This window comes from Crocodylus siamensis, chromosome 11, assembly GCF_052110815.1.
Source record: "Crocodylus siamensis isolate JL-2025a chromosome 11, ASM5211081v1, whole genome shotgun sequence".
NCBI classification, from domain to species: Eukaryota; Metazoa; Chordata; order Crocodylia; family Crocodylidae; genus Crocodylus; species Crocodylus siamensis.
The window spans coordinates 1,419,972-1,443,999 of record NC_143405.1 but is presented as its reverse complement, the minus strand read 5'-3'; the positions used below and the strand labels follow the sequence as shown (position 1 = coordinate 1,443,999).

The following is a 24,028-nucleotide window of genomic DNA, read 5'->3' as shown; positions in this document are numbered from 1 at the left end:
TTTTCCATGGTCAGATCCATTTTATATTGCTTGCTGATTCTCAAAGGATTGTTTACCTTAAAGTTGTTTAACTAGTTTGAAATCCTGACACAACTTTTTAAGGCTAATTAAAGGATCTGTCTGGTGCTTCAGTCCTGTCTTGTTAGATAAGCACATACATTGTCCTTTAGTACTTGGACCTTCTGCATACAGCACTCTGACATATATATACCTTTCTGATTACTTTCATTTCCTCTCCAGTGAAAATTAATGTACTGTGATAGAAAAAGGAACTTGTACAAGAAACAGCAGCTGTCTTTTCCTCACTGAAACTGAATTTGCATTATTGTCATTAGCTATGAAATTTAAATTCCAGACTTTTGTAGTAATGAAAAATGTCTGTTTTCTCCATAAAAATAAGTTTTGGGGTTGTTGTTTTTTCAAGTTTGAACAGTTGAAGCCTGAAATATAATTAGTAGGTCTCCAAATACTACCGCAGAAATATTTACTTTACAAAATGCATTTAAGAAGTGTTTTTTCCTATTCCAGGTTCTTCACACTTTAAAATACCCTCAAATGCATGTCTTTATCTTAGAATTAATGTGAGTAAAAGTGTACTAACCCATTTCAAAATCATAGAAACCAATATTTGTCTATGAAAACCAGTTAAGTCTTCTATTTAAATTACACTGTAAAGATAAATTATTCTCAAGTAATTTATAGGCTGTAATTGGGTAATTTCTTTCTTTTCTCTTTGCTGACATGGTTTATTGTTTGTGTAATCCCTGTGTATATTTAATTTTCCATCCTCTTTCATAAATCCTTTTTAAGTTCAAATACTTTCTGAAGTCTCAGTTTGTGAATTAAAAAATCTTAGACTTCTAGGTAGACACATTTTATAATTGCAACATGACACGCATGATAAAATTGCTGTAAAGTTCCCTTTTGATCACAAGGTCTTTTTTACTGTGCATATTAAGAGGGGAAAAAACAACCACAGATAAGTTTTTTTCCATCATAAAAACCTAAGATTTTGTGTAGCCCATGTATATTTAATTTTATTTTAAGGATGTGAAACTCATCAGATGCAAGTTAAGTATAAAATGTGACCTATTATAAGTACCGTGACTGGAACTGTGCAGAGGTAGGAACTAGTTTTGCTTCAAAACATGTGTAGTGCAATTTCTCATGAACGAGCTGACTAAAACACTAATTGCATGTAGTGATGAGAGCCATAATAGTACCTAGATCTTACTTTGTGCATGTAGCATGACTTGTTTGTCATAGGGGGCCTGTTTCAGGCCCCAGATGCTGCAATATCTTGGAAAGGTGAGAGAGGCAATGACAATTCGCCAAGGGCCACAAACTCTTCTAGGCCTAGGCAGTTCAGGGCCAAAGCACAGTCCTCTTCCACCCAGCTTGAGTTCCTGTGTGGGTTTTCATTTTCCTCCCCTAGCTGCTTTTGAGGACTGAGTCTTAGAATCACTGTGGAGGTTTGTTACAAGAGTAGGCACAATAAAGGTTTTCAGAGACTCAGACAGGATGAATGCCTGTGTGATACTTAGATTCCTATTAAATGGAATAGGATCTGGCCCTAAAATATATGTATAGCTCATTATAATCACCCTGTTACTTTTAACGTATTTGGCACAAACCAACTTCATAATGAATGAGGAGGTAATGAGATGGTGTCAGTGCTTCCTGAAGTGAGTACCATCCATCCATTTTGTGCACTGAGGCAGGGGATCTGTGGAAAAACAGGATGTATGTACACAAAGGGGCTGAATTACTGCTCTATGGGCAACCTTAATTCTGTCATTTATGAATGCTTGCTTGACTCTGCAAACTTAGTAACATTCCTTTAGTGAATCATTGCAGGAGATTTTGTAGATGGTAAACGACAAACCAGGGGGAGACTTCCACCATGGCATTACTTGTACCCACAGTGGATCACCAATAAGGTTGGACGCTTTGGATCTTCTCTTGGTTGTGAGTGGAATAAATAATAGTAGATTGTTATCCTTTCTGGACCAGCACCAGAAGGGGATGGGATGCTGCTAGGAGAGTCTCACAGAAACCTGATGACAGCAGGGCGATGGTAAGATTTTGGGTTGTTTGGAGGGAAGAGTGCTCTGGTGATTGCTGACTAATCTGCTTTGTCCTCTCCAGCCTGTTTGTCCTACCACGACCACCTCCTGCCCATGTCCCAGTCTTCTCCCTGCAGGGTCTGATCCCAGTCCTGTTCTCTGTCTCTTAGTCACTCTTCATTCCCTGTGCAGCGCTCTGAGCTGTGTTCAGTCTCCAGTACCTCTGTGGTACCCCCTCCCATTTACCCCCCCCCTTCTTGTCCAGTCTCTGTGTCCTGTGCTGGCTCCTTGTCTCGTCTCAGTGAGGGTACGGGGGAGTTCCAGGAGTACTAAATGAATTGGCTGAGGTCATTGCAGGACCCCTGGCACAGCTTTACGAGCACTCGTGGTGCTCTGGTGTGGTGCCAGAGGACTGGAAGAGGACCAATGTGTTTCCCATCTTCAAAAAGGGGAAGAAGGAGGACCCGGGAAACTATAGGCCAGTTAGTCTTACTTTGATCCTAGGCAAGCTGTTCGAGAAAATTATGCTGGCACACATCCAGGAGTGGCCAGCAGGGGAGGTCATGCTTAGGGGCAACCAACACGGGTTCATTAGCAGCTGGTCCTGTCAGACCAACCTAGCGGCCTTCTATGATCAGATCACCAAATCATTAGATGCAGGGGTAGCAGTGGACATAGTCTTCCTGGACTTTCGGAAGGCCTTCGACACTGTCTCTCACCCTGTTCTCATTAAGAAACTGGGGGCTGTGGTGTCAACACCCACACAGTTGACTGGGTTGCCAGCTGGCTGGAAGGCCGCACCCAGAGAGTGGTGGTGGATGGGTCATTTTCAGCCTGGAGGGATGTGGGCAGTGGGGGTCCGCAGGGCTCAGTCCTCGGGCCCGCACTGTTCAACATCTTCGTCAGCGACTTGGACGAGGGGGTAAAAAGCACCCTGTTCAAATTTGCTGATGACATTAAGATGTGGGGGGATGTGGGCACTCTAGAAGGGAGCAATAGGCTACAGTCGGACCTAGACAGGTTACAGGGGTGGGTGGATGAGAACAGGATGGGATTCAACACCAACAAGTGCAAAGTGATGCACCTGGGGGGGGAAGAACCAGCACCATACCTACAGGCTGGGGAACTCCCTTCTTGTCAGTACAGAGGCAGAAAAGGATCTTGGAGTCATCATTGACTCCAGGATGAACATGGGCCGGCAGTGTGGGGATGCAGTCAGGAAGACCAACTGCACCTTGTCGTGCATCCACAGATGCATCTCGAGCAGGTCCAGGGAGGTGATCCTCCCCCTCTGTGCGGCTCTGGTCAGACCACAGCTGGAGTACTGCGTCCAGTTCTGGGCGCCACACTTCAAGAGGGATGTGGACAACATGGAGAGGGTCCAGAGGCGGGCCACTCATATGATCAGGGGGCAGCAGGGCAGGCCTTACGAGGAGAGGCTACAGGACCTGAACCTGTTCAGCCTCCATAAGAGAAGGCTGAGGGGGGATCTAGTGGCCTGTTACAAACTAGTCAGGGGGGATCAGCAGGCACTGGGGAAGTCCCTGTTTCCCCGAGCACTGCCAGGAGTGACCAGGAATAACGGTCACAAGCTGGCAGAGGGGAGATTCAGACTAGACATCAGGAGGCGCGACTTCACTGTCAGGGCAGCTAGGATCTGGAACCAACTTCCAAGAAGTGGTGCTGGGCCCTACCCTGGGGGTCTTTAAGAGGAGGTTAGATGAACACCTTGCTGGTGGTCATTTGACCCCAGTACTCTTTCCTGCCATGGCAGGGGGTCGGACTAGATGATCTACTTGGGTCCCTTCCGACCCTAGAAACTATGAAAGCTGTTTTCACCCATCTTGGCACTGGGCTACAACATACAATCCCTAGCACAGCACTGAGCATGTGTGTAGGTTGGCTTGTGCTAGCTATCTGCACAATTGGCATGAAGTCTTCAGAGAGTTGACTGACCTGTTAAGCTCTTGCTAGTCCATATTGATGATGCCAACTGTTTTTTTTTGTTTTTTTTTTAAGGCTTAAACTATGCCAGACTGGTTGGCTTTTCACAGGGATGCCAGAAGCACATCCCTGAAACTAAGGCTGTTCTTTTGCTTCATTTTAGGGCCTTCTTGGAAATACAGGAAACAAAATTTACCAGATCCCTTCCCTCCATCCCCACACCCACCAGCTGGATTGTGCTTGCTAAGGTTTTCTAAAAAAAGTTCAGTCTGAGGCATCAGTCCAAATGGTTCAGGTTTGCCAAAGTTTTGTAACCCAGTGTAAATGCGATATTTAGTTTGGGAAGTGCCAGGTAAACTTCCTCAGTAGTCCTGCCAGGACAGTCTTCTGGGGTTGTAGTGTGAAAATAACTTGAAGCAAGAAATTATTTGGTCTGGTTTTTTTTTTTCTATTTATTTCTCTAAGTCTTTTTAGACTTGTTGGATGCTCCATATTCTTTCTGAAGTCTTTAGGTTTGGGTTTTTTGTTTTTTAAATCACCATCAAGCAGAATGATCACAGCAGTTCCTACAATGTTTGGCTTGATTTGTTTTGTCAGGGATAGTTGGATATTGTGAATCTTGTTTTCAGCGAAAAAGATGCTTTTTAAGTCAATCGTCCAGGGGTAGATGTACAAAACTTTCCGCCTGGGGAGGTTAGTTGTTCTCTGGCTCTTCCTCCCTGTCAGAATAGCCCTTTGGTTGTTAGATTGAATAAAGAACTTGATTACATGCTGAAGGTCTGGTTGGTGATCCATGCCCTTGAATGACCAAGATTTTTTTCTCAAATCTGTGCCCAACTAAGGGACCTAATAAATAGTCTTTGGAAAGGATCCTGTGGTTTAGTGCCTGGTGTGGTAGGAACAGTCTTTCAAAGCATGCAGAGAAGAGGGTGTTAGTCCAATAATCCATAAATCAGGCTCTAATTTGGCAGTTCTCAAACTTCTTCCAGTCAGGAGACCACTCTATCAGATTACTTCGTGCGGCTTCTTGCACACAGCTGTTTTTGTTCCCACAGTTAACCGGGAATAGGGATTTGCCATGCCTCAGTTGTGTTTTGTGCCTGCGGTTACACTAGTGCAGGAGCGGGCAATTATTTAGGGTGGAGGGCCGCTTACCCAGCTTTGGCAAGCTGTCGAGGGCTGCATGGGTAGCCCCACCCCTTGACAGGTGCCCTGCGCCCTGGCCACCATCTTGGGACCAATGTCCCAATGTCTTGGGACCAATTTCTCTGGACCAGGACCAGTGGGGTGCAGAGTGGGTTGCAGGCTGGCAGGGGTCTATGGAGCCAGATTGGGCTGCACCAGCAGGGAGGGGGGAGCTGGCCTGGCTCCATAGAGCCCCTGCTGCCCGGGACTCCTCTATTGCCACCCTGCTCTGGGCTCTGCCAGTGGTGGCCCTGGTACACCTGTGTGGGCCCTGTGTTCCCACTGGCTCGCAGTAACCCCCAACCCCACAGTACAGGTGGGGGGCAGCACGCAACCCCGACCCCACGCTCACTGGCAAGTAATGAGCTGGTGCTCAGTGCGGGGGGAAAGTGGCCCCTCCCCTGCCCCATGGCTGGCTTTCCCTGCTGCAGCCGCTCACAGCCCATGCGGGGCTGTCCTGAGCAGGCACAGGCCGCCCCAGGTGGGCTGTGAGTGGCTGCAGTGCAGGGCGCTGGGCACGGGGCAGCCGAGGAGCTGCTTCCCCCCCACACACACACTCAGCACCAACTTGTAACCCACCCCTGCTGACAGCCTGGGCCCCATGCTGGCTCTGGGCTCGTCCATGGGGCTGCACCTCCCCAGCAGCAGCTGCAGCCCCCCCCCCCCCCACTTGCTGTGCTGGGCAGTGTTTGCCACCACTGCTTCTGTGCTGTCCAGTGCATGAGCTCCAGGCGGGCAGCAGCAACAAACGCTGTCTGGCGTGGCAAGCAGGGGGCCACAGTTGCTGCTGCCACAGCGCAGCCCCGACAGGCAAGCCCAGAGCCGTGCAGGGCCCTGGCTGGCAGTAGGGGCGGGTTACAAGCTGGTGCTGAGCGTGGTGGGGGGAAAAGTGGCCCATGGCCGGCACTCTGCACTGCAGCCGCTCACAGCCTGCCTGGGTCGGCCTGTGCCTGCTTAGGACAGCCCCGTGAGAGCTGTGAGCAGCTGCAGCAGGGAGCGCCAGCCATGGGGCGGGGGAGGGACTGCTTTTCCTGTGTCCTCCCCTGCCTGCCCCCACCTGAGTTTCCCACCTGGTGCAGCCATGTGGTCCCAGGCCAGCAGCCTGCTGGGGTTTCCCGCTGATGGGGCAGGGCCAGGCCAGCCCTGCTCTTGTGGGAGCCCCTTGGACTTCCCCTGGGTCCTATTGCCCCTGGTTCCTGTCATTTTTTACAGGAACCAAAGACAGATAAATATTAATTTTCTAAATTTTTTCTAGGGGCCTCACAGGCCAGAAAGAATGGCCTCATGGGCCATATTTTGCCCACCCCTGCACTAGTGCCAGTGAGAAGTGAAGTGAAGCCACTTAGCTTACCTCTGAATGAAATGGGCTGCCCTGGTTGCCTCTTGCAGTGGGGTAGTGTGATCCAGGGGCAGTTACCCCACAATAGCTGAGGCATTGTAAAATCCTTCCCCCTGTAACTGCAGGCACATAATTGCAAGCTCAGTGACCCTTTGCCACACTCACTGCTGCTGTCTCCCTGAGGATGGCTGGGTGATGCTGGGAGGCAATGTTGCTCTGGGGGCCTAGAACAGCTTAGAAGCACGTGTTCCCTTTCACAGGAGTGTCTCATTGAAGTGCCTGCTCCCAAGTTTTTGATTGCTCTAGTACATGGAAGGAGCTAGCCAGAACCTTTCCTCCCTCGAGTGGCTGCTGTGTGTGGTAATAAGAGGAAAAGAATAACGTGGAGCAAACTGGCACACTTTGCATGCATTGAAGGCTCAGTACCTGGATCTGGTCAGATTTAAAATGTTGTCAGCCAGGATGGATGCAAAGATCATACCTTTAAATCTGAACCCAGAGCAAGAAGCTGCTCTGGCAGAGTTTTCAGAGGCTGTGATCCTGACAAGGACAGAGCAGTGTGCTCAAGCTCCAGCAGTGCTGTGTATCCTCCTTAATGCCACCCAGTGTTGGGAGTTGGCAGGCCTTGCAGATACAGGCGCTAGCCCTGTGTGCTCCTTCCTGAATGGAAAGCAGTGTTGCGGTGGTAAGAACAGGCTGCGTGTAAGCTAGCGAGCTCTTCCTCAGCAAAGTTGATTAGCCCATCCACAGGGCTGCAAGCTCCCAGTTGAGCGCCACTGCTGTGGTTTCTTACAGTTCTTCGTACTTGGCAAACAGCCCTTAGCAGCTTTAGTTAGATCACCAGCAGCACAGTGACAGGTTTTAAATAGCACGATGCTCTTTTGATTTATTTAGCCATTGAGGCCCATAAGGTGGATGCTAATCATAGCATTACCAGTGCTGTTTTCAGATGTAGCCTCATGGGCTACGGTTTTTGTAGGTGTTCTGGTGGGGAAACTGAGCTTACTTCAGTTTGCAGTCTTGTTTATAGGTGTTCTGGTTTGTGGCCACAAGCACGTTCCTTTGAGTTGAGACACTGGAGGAGATCTTGCTGAATGGGTTGTACCATTGAGCAGAAACTCGCTCTGAGCATGTTTCAAACATTTGTTTTCGGTGTTGACGGTCATGAGTCTCTTTAGCATGGCAGGGAAGCCAAGTAGCATCTGCAGGCTGAATTTTACCTGATGTAATGTATTGCATGCAAGGGGGTGGCTTTTGCTGCCGAGGGGTTGTTAGACGCACGTGTTCTGTGTTTTTTTTGTAACGGAAGCACTGTGCAAGTCCTCACACCGTATTCAAAGGCATCTCCTTGTCCACTGACCAGAGCTCTGTCAAAATGCAGCTGCTCTCCCCCCTCCCCCCCACCTCCAAGTTCAAGTGTGTTGCCTGGGCTGCAGTGTTGGGGGGGGGGGTGGTTTATTTTTTTATTTTTTTTTGAGTAATATACAACATTGAAAGCATCTATCATGTACCTGGAACAGCCTGTATGATGTCACCAAATCCTGAAAGTGTCTGTGAGCAACCAAAACCTTCTTATTATTCATCTGAAGTGTACCCAGTCACCAGGATGCTAGCCTTGGATTTGGGAAACATAGTTAGATACTGCATGAATGGGGCTGCATAGATGCTGAAGGTTGCCATAGGTCCTAACTACAGTAGTTGTCACTTAGTGGGTTATGATGTGTTGTTACCAGGTTTCTGATAATTTTTCACCGTCGAAATCATGTGTTAAGCATATAAGTTTATGCCTGCTGGATTCAGTTCTGCCCTTTTTGTCTTTGCAGTGAATACTGTGTAGTCTGGTAGCTCTCAAAGATGGTGAAGCTGGATATTCACACTTTGGCGCATCATCTCAAGCAGGAGCGACTCTACGTAAACTCAGAAAAGCAACTTATACAGAGACTCAATGCTGATGTATTGAAGACTGCTGAAAAACTGTACCGCACAGCATGGATTTCCAAGCAGCAGAGGATTAACTTGGACAGACTTATCATAACAAGGTGACAAATGCTTTGTGATTAAAATGATCTCCTGAGCTCTTGTGAATCCTGAGACCTCCACTGTACTTCTAAAACTTTGTGTTTTGCCTGCACAAGGTGATTGCAATGACAGAACTGCCAGTGGCTTTAAAGTCTTGCGTCAGTCTGCATTGCCTCAAATTTGCTTTTAAATGTGACATGGCCATTGGTAGCTCAAGTGATCTTTGCACAGGGTCAGACACAGGTATACTTTGGAGCAGTTTCAGAGGGGGCGAGGGTTTCAAAAGGGCAGGAGCTATAGCAGTCTAATTGTTACCTGTGGACAAGTCAAGAGGCAGGCACACGTAGCAAAACCACCTCCAGTGTACCTGGGCATGAGGCAGGGTTAAAGGTGCACCATTTGTTTTACACTTGTTTTGCTCCTGGCTCCCTTTTGGAAACTGCTTCAAATGTGTGTGTCCATTCCCTGTAGGCAGGCTGCATGTCTTCTGGTTTTGAGTTTATAGGAACAAGCCTTGAATTTAGCTGTAGTTCCTGCATTTACCAGTTTCTCAGTCTAACGGATGCTGTACCTTGTCCAGCAGGCTACCACTCCTGCGGATGGGGCTAGAAAAACGCATTGTTCAGATTCAGTGCTTTTTTCCATTCAAAATTATCTAACTCATTACACTGTTTTCCCTTGAAGTGCTGACGCTTCTCCTGCTGAGTGCTGCCAACATGCTAAGATCTTGGAGGACACACAATTTGTGGATGGGTACAAGCAGTTAGGATTTCAAGAGACTGCTTATGGAGAATTCCTGAACAGGCTTCGAGAAAACCCTAGGCTTATTGCTTCCTGTCTGGTTGCTGGAGAGAAGCTCAATCAGGACAACACTCAGAGTGTTATCCACACCGTCTTTACCTCCATCTATGGCAATTGCATCATGCAGGAGGATGAGAGCTATCTCCTCCAGGTTTTACGGTACCTGATTGAATTTGAGCTCAAGGAAAGTGACAACCCCCGGCGGCTCCTGAGAAGAGGCACCTGTGCATTCAGCATTTTATTCAAACTTTTTTCAGAAGGGCTCTTTTCTGCAAAACTCTTCCTCACTGCAACACTGCATGAGCCAATTATGCAGCTGCTAGTTGAAGATGAAGATCACCTAGAAACTGATCCAAACAAACTGATTGAGCGGTTCTCTCCGGCACAGCAGGAAAAACTCTTTGGGGAAAAAGGCACAGAGAGGTTCAGACAGAAAGTCCACGAGATGGTGGATTCCAATGAGGCCAAGCTCGTAACCCTGGTGAACAAATTCATTGGCTATCTCAAGCAGAACACGTACTGCTTTCCACATAGTTTGAGATGGATTGTGTCCCAAATGTACAAAACACTCTCGTGTGTAGACAGGCTGGAGGTTGGGGAGGTGAGAGCAATGTGCACGGATCTTCTTCTAGCCTGCTTAATTTGTCCAGCAGTTGTCAACCCAGAGCAGTATGGAATCATTTCTGATGCCCCGATAAATGAAGTAGCAAGATTTAACCTGATGCAGGTATGTTTTTTTTTTTTCCTTTTTCTTTTCATTTTTTTTTTATCGCTCTAAAGAAATGAGGTGTTCTATCAGATCTTCTGAGTCTCTTCACTTTCTGATGCCACTGCTGTGTGGTAGTTCTGCTGTTCCTGCTGGGTCTCATAAAATGACAAATGCCAGTATTGATATCTCTGCCATGACGGTATGTGTCTTCAGGAAATGTAAAGCTAGTATACTCGTTTGCTTTTTATAATGTTGATTTCTTCTAAAAGGCACTTACTGATGTAATGCAGCAGGCATACAGGCAGTTTATTTGTGTCGCACTTGTATTGTAACAGGGTTTACATTTGGTGGCACATTAAAGAGAACTGTAATCAAAGGAGTGTGCTTTTCAACGTGTTAGTGAAATGCAAACTTTCTTTTCAGATTAACTGAGGTTCAGCCTTCATTTCTGCTATATTTAGTATGAAGAATCAGAGCATTAGTCTCCAGCATGTATTTGAATCACATGAAAGTAACGCTTAGCTCAACATGCAGCATTCAAGCAAGTGTGCGTGATGACTTTGTTAAATCTTTCTTCTAAGGCACCATTATACAGCTCTCACTGAATAGAAAATGGAACTTTACAAACAAAGCAATCCTTGATTTGGGAAAGCAAAAAATAGTAGTGGAAATGCTGTTCAGGTTTAGATAACTGCAAAAGCTTTTTGTGAAACTTCCCATTCAGACTGTTGACTTTGGACTGAGAATGTGAGAGGAATCGCTACCCAAAAAGTAATATGTGGAAAGCTTTATGTGCACTGAAAATAGAGAGCTTTCTTGCCTGATACTTGTACTGTAATTCTACTATCGTGGTGTTTATTGTTTTCACTTCAGTGTTTGCCCTAATTGTTCTTCCCCTCTCAGGTTGGGAGACTTCTGCAGCAGTTGGCAATGACAGGCTCCGAAGAGGGAGATCCACGCATGAAAAGCAACCTTGGTAAATTTGACAAAGTAAGACTCAAACTACAAAATATTACTTGTGTGTTTGATGCTCTGCCCTTTTATAGCCCCGCTCATCTGAGGAACTCAAAGCACTTTACAGGCAATCAAGCGGGTCTGAAGTGGGTAAGTGTTATGCCCACTATATAGATCAGTAACCCAAGGCACAGGTTTAAGGAAGCTCTTTAAGATGCACCTGATTAGTAGCAGAGCAAGGAACAGTACCAAGAGCAACAGCTTGCCATTGGAATCTTGACTTCTAGACACATTTCCTTACTACTTGAGAGAGTGTTAAAAAAACAGCAGCCTACAGTCCTTTGGAAGTGGAGATATTAAGTGACTTACCCTGCTAAGTCCAAGTTTGCTTAATCTGAGTTGAAGAAGCACAACTCATTTCAGATCTAGTCTTTATCATTAAAAGTATGTTGAGGACTGTGACTTTTTTCTCAGATGAGTGTCTGCCTGTTTGTTTTCCATGGCTCTCATGCTTGGTTAAACCATTTGTTTTTTTTGTTAGTGTGAAAGATCCAGTCTAGCGAACCTGAGTATAGCAGGGAAATGGTAACACTAACTGTGCAATATGTTGTCAAATACACAAAACAAGCCAACTACAAAGAAATGTTGTTTTTCCTCTTATTTCTTTCAGTCTGTCTTGCTACTGGTAGCAGTTCTGAGCAAACATGCAGTGAGGTGCTCATTTTCAAATGACTCTGCTTGCCCCGTTTTTCTTTCTGTTCATAAGCTTTGCTCAATAAGTATCTGAGGTGGAAGCAGATTTAAAGGGGTGCTTGTTACTGGGATGTGGTTTAAGGGAGTTCCATGGGATGCCAGAAATGATAAAATAGTGTAAGCAGTAAGGAATTCAAGCTTTGCTAGTAAAAGATGCCTTCAGATGTAGATAAGGAGCAAAGGGAGCTCTAAGTTTGGTTGCTTGGTTTTATACTTCTGTGGCTTAAAAGATATTCAGTAATGTCATGTTTAGCTGTGCAGGCATACAAAAAAGAAGCAAAACTGATGTCCCCTTATAAATAATACACATGCCTCTCTTTTGCTTTAACTTGCACCCTTCAGTAGTTTTAAATTGTGAAGCCATTCACAAAGGCAGTGTCTTTCCATGCAGAGCTGTGTTGCTGCTTTCCTGGATGTTGTGATTGACGGGCGTGCAGTGGAAACCCCTCCAATGTCCTCAGTTAACCTTCTGGAAGGGCTGAGCCGTACTGTGATTTATGTGACATACAGCCAACTTACTACTCTGGTAATGCACACATTCAACAGGGGTAACTTTTTTGCCCTGCACATGCATGCCTAAGGGATAAATCAGGAGGTGTGATAAGTTATGTAGTTTTCTTCCCCAGTTTTTACTGACATTCTTCACTTTTGCAGGTGGGTTTTATGAAGAATGTGATGTTGAGTGACCAGCTGAGGGAAGATCGGATGGCTCTGGAAAACTTGTTGGCAAACTTACCCCAGAGCAAACCAGGGAAAAGCAGCAGCCTTGAAATGACTCCGTACAGTACCCCACAACTCTCTCCGGCAACCACTCCAGCCAACAAAAAAAACAGACTGCCTATAGGTGAGAAGGTTCACAAAATTCTTGGGGCAGGGAGGAGAGAGGAGTTTTTGCATAAGACTTCCTGCTACCTGGATAGGTTTTCTCTAGCACTGCTTCACTCCAAGATGCTCTTGGCATATTTCTTTGCAACTTCTCCATTTTATATGCAACTGTAGGTGTTGTAGAGTCAGACTGAATGTAAGGACAACACTTTTGATGGGTCACTCTTTTTGAGCAGGCCCCATTGGCCACTTTTACACTTATACACTTATATATTTACAATGTTTCCTCATACGTTGTTATAGTCAAGTCCTTCCACCAAATAATTTTGTGTTTATCTTTGATAAACATGGTATAAAGAAAAGAAGCGAGAAGCAGAGATGAAGGTGAATCGGGTATAAGCAGCAAATATTATGGGAAGTGTTTTTTCCAGCTGAGCTAAAGCAAGGGCAAAAGATGAGGAGGTAACACTTGGAGAAGGCAACTGATAGAAATGGCTTTTGGTTAAAGACAGAAAGGAAAGGCAGGCGGTGTCATCCTAGGTGCACAGGGCAATAAGGCAACTAGAGTGAACTGGTGGCTGGGCGCGATTTGCTTCAGTGGAGTTGACAAGTGAAATGTAGGCAGGGCCAGTGCCCCATGAACACTGGCAAGAAAGTGAACATACGTTCAGGGTCTTAGGTGGCAAGAAGAAACCAGTGAAGTGAAGGCTGGGAAGGATGTGGTCAGGACAAGAGGAGCGAAGGGGTACTGTGAACACTGTACAAGGCATATGGTGGGGAGAGAGGCTGAGGAAGGGGATGCTACAGGCCTTGTGAGACACCTGTGGTGGGGACTGGGGCTGGCTTTGGGCATTCTAGATCCATCAGGAATGAGCACAGAATTTGACAAGCTGCCTGGAATGGGAGGAAGGGAGACGACTTTCAGTGGTGGTGAGGGTTACTGGCTTGGAAATTAGGGGAGAGGAGTCTTCAGCGTGTAGGGGAGCAGCAGGAGATTTGTGAGAAGCTGCTGGAAGAGGGGAAAAGATGGGAGTTTGTGCTGAGCAAGCTAGATTCAGGTGAGGAGAAGCCAATTTGACATTGCTGTGGGGAAAGTGATGGGAGCTACAAAGAGTGTGTACAGTCAGGGCAGAACTTCAGGAACATCAACATGGAGGAGGAGGGGGTAGAAGGAAGGATTTGCTGAGGGTGTGCATGCTTTCTGCAGTAAGTGTGCCCACCAGCAAGGCATGGTGCATTCTTCACAAAGTCTGCAGTTTCAGGACCTTGATTCTTTGCAGCTCAGTGGTATCCCATCCCAAAATGTAACTCTTCCCTCTGGATCCAAAAATACCGCACTTGGCTTTAGTGTGTGCTATGTGATTCTGACTTGGGCCATGGCATTTAGTGTTAATCTGTAACACTGGAGAAAAACAGAACATCTGAAGTAGTAAAGTGAAGCTGGCAATCATGAAAGCCTGCCATTGGTGTCCCATCTTACCTCTAGCTCCTCGTGCTGCTTTTGAACTGTTCTAGGTTTACACTAGCAGAGTGATGGCTTGCTTGCATTTATTTTACAGTTAAAAATATTTCTGTTCAAAAACCTGATCTCTGTTTCGTTTTAATGCTGTCGGAACCCAGGACAACAATTGGCAGCCATGACTGCCTGGGACACTTCTGCCACCAATCTCTCAGCTCACATAACGCTAGTCACCCCGTTTGGTGGGTACTGCCCTCTTTCCCTTTGTCGTCTCCATGAATCTTATTTCTGTCATAAAACCATGCTATGTGTGCATGTCTCTGATTTACTTTGTGCCATGAGCTGCTCATCAAGGCTTTTGGTTCATGGTGAAAGCCACTTCCTGCTTGCGCAAGTAGCTGGAAGTGCAGTAACCTGGAAGTATTGCTTCCCATTGACAGGTTCAGACTGTTGGCCTCACTTCCCATATTCCACCTCAGGAAACTGGTCCCGTGTTGCTATCTTTCAGGAGCCTTGGGTTCCAGATTCTGTCTGCGGGCTGTCAGGATTGGGGTGCGGGGTAGCCATATTAGAAATACTAAGGAATCATTCCATCATACAATCATGTTCATCTGCAGTGTGTTGTCATTTCCCCATGAAGTAACACTGGGGCCTGAAGCTGGAGCCTGCTGCGACTTTTTGCAGCGTTGTTTGATAAGGAGCTCTCTGGTGGAAGGTGTGGCCCACCGCTGTTCTGAATGCTTTATCCCTGTAGCTGATGGCTGCTCTGAACAGAGAGGAACCATCCAAGGACAGGCCTAAAGGGACTTTCTGTTTCATGTATGCATTTACAGTAATTATCAAGCAGCTGCCTAGAGAGGCAAAAAGGGGGTTACCCATCTGTGCATAGTGTTACTTCCCCAGGGAATTCCGAGATTGCTTTGAACCATTTTAAAGAACAGGTGACTTCTCAGACCACCAAAAGCCTTCAGTGGTGCTGCTTTGCAGCCTGCTATGTCCTGGCTGCTGCTGTTGGCTGCACTGGGAGGTGCTGAGAACCACCCTGGACCAAGGGCCTTGGTTTCTCCGCAGTACGGTATCTTTGGCTAGGAGGGTTTTTAAAAAGACCATGTTGTTGAACCAGCTGTCTCAACAGCATTCCCTGACCTGCTGCCAGAGTCTCCCATGAATTCTCTGCCGATTATCACTGGCACTTAGAAAGGGCAGCAGCTGAAGTGTGTTGAATAGTTATCGCTGATACCTGGCATAGTTGAGAGTGTTTGCTAGAGAACGCCAAACAACTTGCATTTATTTGTAGTGGAGAAGCTCTCCTCTAGTCCCTAGGAAGGTCTGGGGCTTGGGGCAATGTACAAAGAGTAGAACATGGTACCCAGACAGCTTATAATGGTGTTGTCAGTGCTTATATTTGATGAAAGAAAGGTTTATGCAGACTCGGTGTGATCAGATTCCTGTTCAGAATTATAGACAGGATGCTTATGTTGAGAGGCTCAAGCCATGTTTTGAAGAAATCCCTCCCTTTCCACATGGTTTATGATCAGAGCCCTAATCTGTAAGAACCCCGAGCCCTCCTAGCTGGCAACAGTTAGGCTTTTAAGTTTATAGGCCTGTTGATTTCCAGAAGGCCCTTCCAGGGCACTGAATGCCTCCTTACAGAAATGCAAGGTTATGCCTTTTCCCAGATGTTCCTCACTTGTCTATCCCAGTCTCATTGAAAAGCACCAAGAACATTTTTCACCATATTAGTGCAAAATAAAAGGTGCCTTCAGCTCAGGAGGTGATGAAGTTGATATAGCTGTCTTGTGGGAGGGGTGAACAACCAGGTACTGGTTCAAAAGTTCCTCAAGCATGGAAATCAACCTGCTTTTCTTCGGGTTCTCCTTGCAGTGGTACAGAAACAGCAGGAGTCTGTCTTGAGAGGAAAAGTGAGTGCAGATAGCTTAAAGAAGAGCTGTTCTGGCCACCTTAACGGGGACATCCCTGGGTGAAGGAAGAGGCTTTACACCCTGAGTTGGATATGTTTCCATAGCTTGGTCTTGAAATACCTGCATCTTACATGTCCCAGTTTCAGTTTCCACCTCTCAAAAATGTAGTTGCAAGCCATTCATTGCATTTTGTCCGTCCTGTGACCTGCACACCTGACTCTGTGCTTCGGGATCTCTCTGGCATCAGCAGAGCCAGCTGAGACTGTTCTTTGCCTCTTAATGCTATGAGAGTTTTCCACATTTATTTTTTAAAATGTGTCATCAGCAACTCGAAGCAGAAGCAGAACAAACATTCAGATGGACCAGCATGGAGACCACGAGGGATCCTCCCAGGAGACCATCCCAGAAGTCCAGCCAGAAGAGGTGCTGGTGATTTCTCTGGGGACAGGCCCACAGATTACTCCGGGTATGATGTCAGAAAATGAGGTATGCGGACGTTGCCAGAAACAAGGCCTGTTTTGCAAACATACACTCTGCGTTTCTTAAACTGTGAAATATTTAGGTGGTGTCACAAACTAAAGCGAGGTGTTCTAGAATTGGGACTGAACTCTTCATCTGTTTCACTGCATTTAGGGATTGTAGAAGTCACCCAAACAGTAGACCCAGACCAAACAGGGAGGACTGCTTTAAGTATTCTGTCAGTTTGTGACCTATCCACTTTCCTCCCTAATTGTGGGTGGCATGCAAGTGATGCGTTGCATGTCCCACTTACAGACTCCTGAAACATGGGATTTGGAATGGAAGTGAAACGGTGTGAAACCTATCTTAGCAGGAGGGGAAGTGTTGGCACAAGAAGAGTTAACAGCACCAGTCCAGAGAAATGATACTCCATGATATGGGTTGGGAGCTCACTTCAGCTGTCGCATCCGAGCCTGCAAAGCAAATGCACAGGGATTATATTATCCATGTGTAATCCACTCATCTGCTTGACGAAAGGCATGGGCAAATTAAAGTCCAGTGGAGTGCACCAAGAATGAGTAGAGGTGTGGAAAGTGTGATCTATGAGGAAAGGCTGTGAACTGGGGCTGTTTAGTGGGGAGAAGAGAAGATGGCGGGGGAGGATTGATGTCTTGAAATAATTGAAGTGAGGTTATATGGAGGATGGTGATGGTTTATTCTGTGTGGCCACAGAGGACAGGACAGGAAGAATTGGTCTCAGATTGCAGCAAGGAAAGTGTAGGTTGGAAGAACCATCTCACTGTGGGGATGCTTAAGCACAGGTTGTGGAGAGAGGTGGTGGAATTGCTGTCCTTGCAAGTTTTTAAGAGCAGGTTGGACAGACACTTGACTGTGGTGGATGGTTTGGGCAGGGGTGATCCTGTCTTGAGCAGACAACATGACCTCTTGAGGTCCCTTCCAGCTCTACTCACCTAGGACATGACATGCATGTAATTTAAATGAGAAAGCGGCATACTTCCTCAAAGTGGATTGCTGTCTTGTTCAGTAATTCAGATCTCCTTCTGTTAACATGCTGTAATAAGCAATTTCCCCACAGTATTATGGTGCTGCTAAAGTGAAGTCAGGTGGTGATTCCATTACCATTTACTGTATGTCTACATTTTGCCTGTTGTAAAACCTCATCAGGCTTTGACTTTGCAGAAAATAACTCTGCCATGATTCATGTGAATATTTCTTATATATGAGAAGGTGGAAATTGCTTTTGCTTATTAAATTCTAGAGATAATCCTTGATCACGTGTGTGATTTGACTCACTGTTAAAAAAAAACTTAAACCACTTTCCTGGGTCAATTAATATTTATTTTTCTCCACACTCCTCACCTCCAATCCCTCAGGTCTTAAACATGCAGCTTGCAGATGGAGGACAAGGAGACGTCCCTGTTGATGAAACCAAACTCCACGGTAAACCTGATAAAACCTTGCGCTTTTCCCTCTGCAGTGATAATCTGGAAGGAATATCTGAAGGTGAAGGGTTACTTAAGTATTGAAGAAGTTTTGTGTGCCAGATTTTAATTATAAAAGGAGCCTCTGTTAAATTAGCATCTCATCTTTACCATTAAAGTCTATATCGTATCCTCCCCCACCCCTAAAAAAAAAAGCCAGTCTTCATTTTTAGCCGTAAAACATATTCTTGATTGACACAGACATACAAGGGCCTGGGGATAATTTGGACCGGGAGGAACAAGTTCAATATTGACAGCATATTTAAAAATAAATAAATAAAATCTTTGCCACAAGTGCACCAACATGGATCATGCTACTCTGAGATGCCTCAAAGTTTTCTAATTACCAGACTTCTATTTAATCCTATTTTCAGCAATTTTTTTGTTTCAAAATGTCTCCTAGGCTGCTAACAGCTCCTTTTGGCTGGGTTTTAAAGAGGCTTCTATGAATCATTCAGATGTCTCACGAATATGCATTATTTCATTACCTTCCATGATTAGTTTATTTCTCTCCTTATTTTGTCGCATTAATATGGTATTACAAGAGAACAAATCATTGCAAAGGCTGTGTTTTTAATATTTGGTAAAAGGAAGCATGCTAACTTCGAGATGCCAACATGTGTGGTAAAGTATTTGTGGAGAATTAATATTGTGTGGCACTGAACGTGTAAGATGCTATTTACACGAAATGCACAGTGTTCTGGTTTCAGTTCTACCAGGTGATTTGAATGCTGGTATTGAACATATTTCTCATCGGGGCAGATATTTGAGTCCAGAAGTTCAGTATTGAACGTGAATGGCTAATTTGCAATGAGAACAGCTTGGGAGTTTCTTTTTACTAACAAGTTGCACCTTCTATTGTTTACACTCTGCATTTGGAAAAGACTTTGCAGATGCAAGTAACAGGAAAATCCATTTTCAACAGGTCCTTCAAATCGTTCCAATTCTGTGTCGTCTTTGGATCTGGAAGGAGAGTCTGTCTCAGAGCTTGGGGCAGGGCCATCTGGGAGCAATGGCGTTGAAGCTCTGCAGCTGCTGGAACATGAACAAGGCAGGTGCTAAAATTCTAATCAGTGATTGGACTGCCGTAGACATAGGAGTCTGACGTGTCCACAGTGAGTTAGATGGGTAAATGGCTGTTCTGCACTGAAAGGCAAGGATGTTTGGGGGGTTTGTTTTTTTGATCAGACCAGCCGTGTTGGAGGTGACAAGCTTTTGAGCTCTCTTTTTGTGTTTTACGTGTTTGCCTATCTCACATATTTCATTGGAAAACAGCAGCAAAGTTGCATCCGTTCTTAGAAAAATGAATGTGCACTGAATTTTGAAACCTCTGCCATTATAGTGAAACATTTGTAGATGGTGCTTTCTCTTCCTTGATTGTTGAACTGTAGAGATGGGAAAGGTTAAAATATTTAGAACTACTCTTCATTGATTCCTGAAAATAAACGTGCACAAAGGACTCTGTCTTCTCCAGTTTTAAATCCCTTAACTGATAGAAAATTAACTTCTTTCCTTGAAAAGATTATTCCAGAAACTTCTTTCTCACTTGGTTAGCCAAGTGTTGACTTATATTCTGGCCAAAATTCAGATTTGTATTATCCCATTACTTCCAATTCAGTTCTTCCTTTCTCCATTTGTGGTTGTAGGTGGGTTCCATAACTTCTTGACTCCTTGTGAGCCAATACTTGTACAGTTTGAATTTTTCCTCTTTATTTCTCAAATATGACTCAGTGTTGTCACACAGCATGTATTTTAATGATAATTACAGTGATTAGGGTATTCAAAGTGCTTCACTTTCCCTAGTTACTTAAATCTCTTGCTACCAGACAGTCCGTTCTTTCTCTCTGTAATGTGTGCACTAGTTTATTGTATACTTTTCATTAGAGGAAATTGGAGAAGCCTTTTTCAAAAAACTGTAAAAACTTTTTATTTTCACAGCCACAACTCAAGATAATCTTGATGACAAGCTCCGTAAGTTTGAAATTCGTGATATGATGGGACTGACTGAGGATAGGGATATATCAGAAACTGTGAGCGAGACCTGGAGCACGGACGTCTTGGGCAGTGACTTTGATCCAAATATTGATGAAGACCGTTTGCAAGAAATTGCAGGTAATGGGTGGGGGAGCACATCAAGGGCAGCTAACTTTCTTCAGCTTGTCATAGCAGCAGGGTGAGAGCCCTCATTGCGTCTCCCAAAATCAGCATCTGTAAAGGACCTGGCACCTGCATTGTTAAACATATGCTGTTTTGTGGGACAACTTCAGACACATCCTATGCTTCTGGTGGTGGCTTTCCTGTCTTTTAATCTGTTTTTGTGACCTCCATAACTGCTGAATGCAGGATATGAATGATCCCTTTGCTCCCCCTTGTTTATTCAGGTGCAGCTGCAGAGAGTATGCTGGGCAGTTTGCTGTGTTTGCCAGGTTCAGGATCCGTGCTGCTTGATCCCTGCACAGGTTCAACCATTTCGGAAACCACCAGTGAAGCCTGGAGTGTGGAAGTGCTGCCAAGTGATTCAGGTGAGGATCCTGCACCTCATCCTTGGGCTGCTCTGTAACATGAACTGAAAAGTCCTTTTCTGTGCCTCGGTTTGGAGTGTTTCGCATACATTCCCCAAATGTGCAAATGTTACCTTGGTGTCCAGTCCAAAGTCTGCACATGCCAAAAGGTTAATAATTATATGATGGTCCACTTTGAAGCAATGGTGACAGCTTATTTCAAAATAAAATGAGGAGAGCCTGTAGTATTTGGGTATCATTCTTTACAGCTGCTGGGGTGGTCTTTGAGATTAATTGACATGGTGGTTACACATACCAAACAGATACTCACATTGCAATAAAAAGCTGTTTTTTTGCTCTCCTGTTGGCATTAGGAGCACATGGTAAGGCAGCAGAAGAGTGAGTGCTGGCCAGGGGGATAGCAGATGTTCTCGGCTGTTCTGGGGAAAGTCAGATGTGGGCAGAGGGACTCTGTTTACCTTACCATTGCAGACAAAAGTAGTCATTTTCATAACTCTATCTTAGCGTCCAAGAACACAAGAGAAGATCTTGCATGACTGGGGTGGTTCTCTGGCTGTGTTCTAAAAGAACTGTTCAACTACACATCTTCCACTGTAGATGAATCGGGAAGAGAATGTGGCTTTTTTTTGAGAAACTACAGGAACATCTAAAGGACAAGATCTGTGGTAATGAGGGAGGGACTTCAGTTGCCTGGCTGTATGTTGGAAGAGCAATACAACAGGTCACAGCTCATAAAGTCGTTGGAATATGTTGAAAAGAACTTTTTTTCAAAGGGGAGCGCATCTACCAGAAGAGCAACTGCTTTAACTTTGTTTCTGACCTGTAAGGAGGGTTGGCTGAAAAACTGAAGGTGAAAAGCAATTTAGCTGCAAGCAGCTGTAGAAGGATAGAGTTCTGTAGCTGAAGAGAGAGGAGCAGCAGAATGTGGCTAATGGATTTCAAAAAAACTTCACTTCATCAAATTGAAACCCTGCCCACCAGGTTTTCCCTTGGAAAGCTAATTTAAGAGATGAAGGGACACAAGTGAGCTGGCAGTCATTGAAAGGGGCTGTATTAAAGGCTTAACAGCGGACTGTCTTGATGGGCAGGAAAGATAGGAAGCACAGTAGGAGACCATTATGGCTGAATCGAGCTCTTTAAGAACTTAAATCAGAAGTGGGAACAAAGGCACAAGACTAAGTGGGAGTATAAAGGAATAGCATAGGCATGGAGAGGTACAATCAGAAAGGCAAAGGCATCAAGGTAGTTACAACTAGGAAGGGGACGCGAAATGTAGCAAGAAAAGGTTCTATAAATACATGAGAAGAAAGGGAATACAAAGGAAAGCATAGGCCCAGACCTCACGAAGAAGGAGAACAAGCAGAAGGTGGGTTAGAGAAAGCTGCTATTATCTTTTGCTTCAGTCTTCACAAAAAAGGTTAACCAGGTAGTTAAAAGTAATTAAAACAATACAATAGGAGTGAGGTCAAAACGGAACAAGATAAAGAGCAAGTTATTTGTCAAACCCATTCTTACATACTAAAGGCATTAGCCTAAGCAACTTATTCATAAGGAGCGGACATCTTTGAGAACTCATGAAGCATGGGAGTCCCCAGGTGGTCGGAGGACAAATGATGCATACCTTTAAAAAGCCAGGGAAACAGAAAGACTGAGGGAATTATAGGCCAGTGGCCAGTTGCACTGTGTCCAATATCCAAAGAGACACCAGAACAAATTAGTAAACTGTTTAAAAGCACATAAAGGATAGTAAGGTGAGAAGAAACAGCTAGTGTGGACTTGTCAAGAGCCATGTGTCTCATCAGCTTCATGGGAAGCTGTAGCTGTGATATGTATTGGCCTTAGCTTGGCTTTGGATATTGTCAAAAGCAAACTAGTGAAATACAGTTAGATTAAGTTGAGAAGATACCTGCTTAATTTTATAGTGAAGGTGACTTAGATTGTGTGTTGGAAAGGCTTTCTAGGGAGAAGGGGAGAGAGGTACGGGGGGGAGACTGCTTAGGGAGGTGATGGAAACCCCTGCCTTTGAGAACAGGTGAGACCAGCTTCCATTGGACATGCCTGGTTGTCCCCACCCTCCCAAGGTCCCCCCTAGCCTGCATTTCCAGAGGCCTCCAATCCATCACCTGTGGCTAGGAAACAAAATAATGCGTTCGTGAGTGAAAGCACAGATGTGGAAACATCCGTGTGGATAAAGGAGTGTGTGTACTGTCCCGCCTGCTGTGCAGCAGTGAAGCTGGTGACAGTTGTGTTATCATTCCAGAAAGCCGGCAGTGTATTGTGTTAAGATCCAAATTCCCGTGTGCTCTTCTGTCTGAGAGTTTCCAGAGCCTGTGGTATCAGGAAGTACTGTGCTTTTTCCCTATGTAGAGGCCACAGACCTAAAGCAGGAAGAGAGACTGCAGGAGCTGGAAAGCTGTTCTGGGCTGGGCAGCACCTCCGATGACACGGATGTGAGGGAGGTCAGTTCTCGTCCCAGTACACCAGGCCTCAGCGTCGTGTCAGGTGTGTCTGTATTTCCAGGAACAACTATTGCCTTGCTAGGAGATGAGCGGTGCGGGCTCTGCCATGTGTGTTAGTTGTAGAGCCATATTGAAGTTCATTCTCCAGAACGTTGCTGTTTGTGTTTATACTCGTTTTGCTGGAGCAGTAACCCCCTGCTCTTCCTCCTGTCCAAGGGATCTGTCAGACAGGAGCAGGGACTAGTAGTAGAAGGCTGAATTTAAGAACATCAGGTCATGGACACTGGCCTCCAGTTTACTCATTCCACCTTGTGTGGCCCATCTCTCTCTCTGGTCTGCCCTGACACCTCATTTACACTTCAAATCCTAGATTTGTACAAACCGGCCAATCTGAACATGATCCATGGTCCCATAAGGGGCCTCATAACATCAGAGTGTATCCGAGGATCTTTTTCGGTGTGTGAAGGAAAAGATGCAAGTAAAAGGTTACAAAACTTTATTGAAGCAAAACTCAATCCCAGAGTTGGGGCTCTCTTCCAAGGAAGTCTAGCTGCTACTCCTGTGCCTGCTTCCTTTTACATGTGAAGTTAACACAAGCCCTTGTGTTACTTGGTGTTTAGCTTAGGCTGCACATGCTTCTTCCCCAGCCCTGAAGAAGGGCACTTGGTGCCCGAAAGTTTTTCCAGCATCTCTCCCAACTATACTGTTGGTCCAGTAAAAGATACTGCCAAATAAACCTGGCGAGCTGCTGTCTGTCAGGAGCTCAGCATTTGGGACTTAGCAGCAAGAACACACCAGGTTATTGCAGCAGTCGTGGGAAAAGTATGCAGGAATCTGAAGACATCCTCTTCTCTCAGACTCTTACAGACCCTCCTTTTCTTATTGTAAGGTATTAGTGCCACGTCAGAGGATATCCCCAATAAGATTGAGGACCTTCGATCTGAATGTAGCTCTGACTTTGGTGGAAAAGATTCTGTGACAAGTCCTGATATGGATGAAACAGCTCATGGTAAGTAAGGCATCTGCCTAGGAAGTGAGAAAGAGAACTTCTGTTGCCAAGAGCTCGTCAAGAAAAAGAATTAACTTCTCCTTCCTAGTTCTTTTCCATTG

The 24,028-nt window shown here is 45.4% G+C and overlaps 1 protein-coding gene across 4 annotated transcripts in view; it reads left to right on the top strand.

Moving 5' to 3' along the window:
* Positions 1-24,028, top strand: part of GAPVD1 (GTPase activating protein and VPS9 domains 1) — a 60,937-nt gene that overhangs the window by 22,515 nt on the left and 14,394 nt on the right. For 3 of the 4 annotated variants that reach the window (XM_090021314.1, XM_090021312.1, XM_090021311.1), the window contains 12 exons: positions 8,358-8,573; positions 9,238-10,081; positions 10,967-11,053; positions 12,162-12,296; positions 12,425-12,614; positions 16,302-16,462; positions 17,830-17,959; positions 18,863-18,988; positions 19,876-20,049; positions 20,319-20,459; positions 22,827-22,961; positions 23,808-23,927. In XM_090021314.1, coding sequence (XP_089877440.1) covers positions 8,389-8,573; positions 9,238-10,081; positions 10,967-11,053; positions 12,162-12,296; positions 12,425-12,614; positions 16,302-16,462; positions 17,830-17,959; positions 18,863-18,988; positions 19,876-20,049; positions 20,319-20,459; positions 22,827-22,961; positions 23,808-23,927 — 2,428 coding nt within the window. In that variant the 5' untranslated portion in view covers positions 8,358-8,388. The remainder of the gene's footprint in view (positions 1-8,357; positions 8,574-9,237; positions 10,082-10,966; positions 11,054-12,161; positions 12,297-12,424; positions 12,615-16,301; positions 16,463-17,829; positions 17,960-18,862; positions 18,989-19,875; positions 20,050-20,318; positions 20,460-22,826; positions 22,962-23,807; positions 23,928-24,028) is intronic. The other variant, XM_090021315.1, reaches the window with a different exon arrangement.